The sequence below is a fragment of the Typha angustifolia genome, chromosome 8 (genome assembly GCF_048772165.1).
Source record: "Typha angustifolia cultivar Huaian chromosome 8, ASM4877216v1, whole genome shotgun sequence".
Taxonomy (NCBI): Eukaryota; Viridiplantae; Streptophyta; class Magnoliopsida; order Poales; family Typhaceae; genus Typha; species Typha angustifolia.
This window is the reverse complement of record NC_133246.1, coordinates 6,638,519-6,641,112: the sequence shown is the minus strand read 5'-3', so window position 1 is coordinate 6,641,112 and position 2,594 is coordinate 6,638,519. Positions and strand designations below refer to the sequence as shown.

General features: G+C 41.4%; 1 protein-coding gene across 1 annotated transcript; it reads left to right on the top strand.

The window, feature by feature from the left end:
- Positions 1-1,059: 1,059 nt before the first annotated feature.
- LOC140765214 (uncharacterized) lies at positions 1,060-1,985 on the top strand. The gene has a single exon (XM_073104184.1). It carries the CDS (start codon positions 1,214-1,216, stop codon positions 1,772-1,774), a length of 561 nt encoding a protein of 186 aa, XP_072960285.1. The 5' UTR covers positions 1,060-1,213; the 3' UTR covers positions 1,775-1,985.
- Positions 1,986-2,594: the final 609 nt, after the last annotated feature.

Genomic DNA, 2,594 nt, shown 5'->3' with positions numbered 1-2,594 from the left:
TGCGGCTCGTCGCGTTGTCTCCAAGGTGCCTCCAGGATCGATCCTCATCGGTTTCTCTCTCTAGGTAAGGGGGGTTCTTCATGTCTTCGATGATGCTCAAGTATACGCCTTGGAGGATATTCATTCCTATCTGCAAGGGTGGCTTTGATCTCCAACAAAGTTTGTGCCATAAGCACTAGGGTTTGCATGAGATCAGGCGGGCTTTCTATTCGTCCTCGAGAACTCTAAGGGGATGAGGATCTTGACATAGCCAAGAGGTCAGTCTCCACGCCTTGATCATTGACTTGCTTAGCCGCCTTGGATCTTGTGGTAGCTATAGTGGTCCGAAGAAGATTGGCTCTGATACCAATTGTTACAAACAATCTTCTAGAAAGGGAATTAGAATGGCACGATTTAGCAGCAATTTTTCAAAATGCATTAGTCAATTGTACTCAATCAATCAACTACTTAGTTATCTAACAAGCAAGTGGGCTTAGGTAATGGTATCCCCCAATAAAATTCTCTACACAATTTCACGGGTCAATGCTCCAAAAATTTCAAAAGAAACTTGTGTACGATTATAAAGAAAAATTAAAATGGGTAAATCTCAACAACTGCGAAAGTATTATTTGTAATAAAAAAACGGTCAAGGTGGGAGATTTGTCAGTAGGGATATACCTGTATGGGATAAAGATATGAAACCAACTCCCAATTACCACTAATATAAATATATATTAACTCTGCCACGTCAGTATTTCTTTTTTAAGGTAAAGTTTTCTTTGTTGTATTGCTTTATTCGTCGCTCCCCAAGCAAGAGAAATGCTTCCCACGGTTCAAACGCTAAGGTCCCCTTCGAATTTCTTTTTCCATTCCCAGGCGAGCCGAGCCGAGCCGAGCCGAGCCTGGATTCAAATCCCGGACGTCAAAAGCAATCTATAACGGACCCGCCACCAAGAATTAAATCACGACAAACGAAACAGCGATCGCGCCCGTGACGGATGCCCCCAGAATCCCGATTCCGTGACCTTTTCCCATCTCTATTATTTAAACCCACGTTATTATGTTTACACAAAATCCCCTGGAAAAAATTCGCCTTCCTCAAAACCCCCTTGCTGTCCCCCTTCCTATATAAATCCCCAACTCGACTCCACTTCCTACCAAAAACACCCTCGCTTTTTTATGCCCATTGTACACCTGCGTGACCAGCTGAGTAAAAAAGTCTTGACCTTTTTCTATGGAGGACAGTGGAAACCCCAAGCGGCTTAGGGAGGAGAACTCCCAGGAGTGGCCAGAGGAATCGCCGGATACGAAGAGGATGCGCCCGGATGACCTCGTCGATATCCTTGACGACGACGAGGATGACGACTACGACGGAAGCGCATCCCCGGAGCTCGTCTCTGTCATGAAGAGCCTCGAGGAGGAGATTGCTGTCGGTCCTCCGCTGGCTGAGGAGATCGTTGATCCGGTGGATCCGAGGGAGGTGGATCTAGGATTTCTCCTCGAGGCGTCCGATGACGAGCTCGGCCTCCCGCCGACTGTGGCGTCTTCATCGGAGACGACAGAGGTATCCGGCAATACGGTGGAGGAGGTTGGAGACGGCGGGTTTGGCCAGATCTGGGGGTTCGACGACGAGATCGTCGGGTTTTACGGGGATTTGGATTTTGGGAACGGGGAAGAGGAGGCGGCGGAGGAAGGCGGCTTGGAGTACGGATTATTTGATTTCTCCGACGAGTTCGGTGGACCGTTCGATTACTCTGATCTCTCTTGGCGCCCGGAGTCGTTGCCAGCCGTCTGATCTGGCGTTTGTGGTCTACGTTTTTTTCTTTTTTCTTTTTTTGCTTTCTTTTGGTTGTTTTAAAGGAAGGTTGTAAATTTTGGAGGACAAAATGACGAGAAAAACGATAGACAGGAGAAAAAGATGGTTTAAAATCTAAATTCAAATTGTCTGCCGATTTCTTAAAAAAGATTAACACATAACTAAAATGAATAAATAATAAATATATGGACGAGGAGTTGTTTTGCTCATGTAAAATAAGACTTCTAATTCCGGTTTACTTCTTTCTTTCTTAAAATAATTTAATTGGTCTTTTTATTATTAATTGTAAGTTCGAGTAAATTGATTATATATATTATTTTATAATTTTAGGTGTTAAGCTGGTCGAGTCTAGTGTGTAGTTGTCTAACCTATCTAGAATTTTCAGGTGCCTTAGATCAATAATATTTTGAACAGTCCAACTTACATGGCTAGATACATGCTTTAAAAATTCGCACACATTTTACTTGCAACTTATTTTTGTTTAGGGAAACTTGCATTTTGTCTATTAATCTATTTATGGTTAACCACTTTCAATATTTATAAGTTTTATTAAACATATGCAGGAAATATTAACACCGAATTAGCAGATAGCATAAAAGATTATATTACATCAATTATAAGTAATATTTTTGTAAATAATTAAAATGCTCTTATTTTTTCAGAGATAAGTATACTAATTTTTTTTTTTTTTTTTTTGCTTCTTTAGGTATGAGATCCAAAGTAAGAGAAGAGAACCAAAGCTATAGAAAGAGAGCAAATTAGCTTACGCTTTAAGTGTGGAAATTTTTATAATTTTTTT

Excerpts from the sequence above, each read along its gene's own strand:
- LOC140765214 (XM_073104184.1), top strand. The coding sequence starts at position 1,214 with ATGGAGGACAGTGGAAACCCCAAGCGGCTTAGGGAGGAGAACTCCCAG.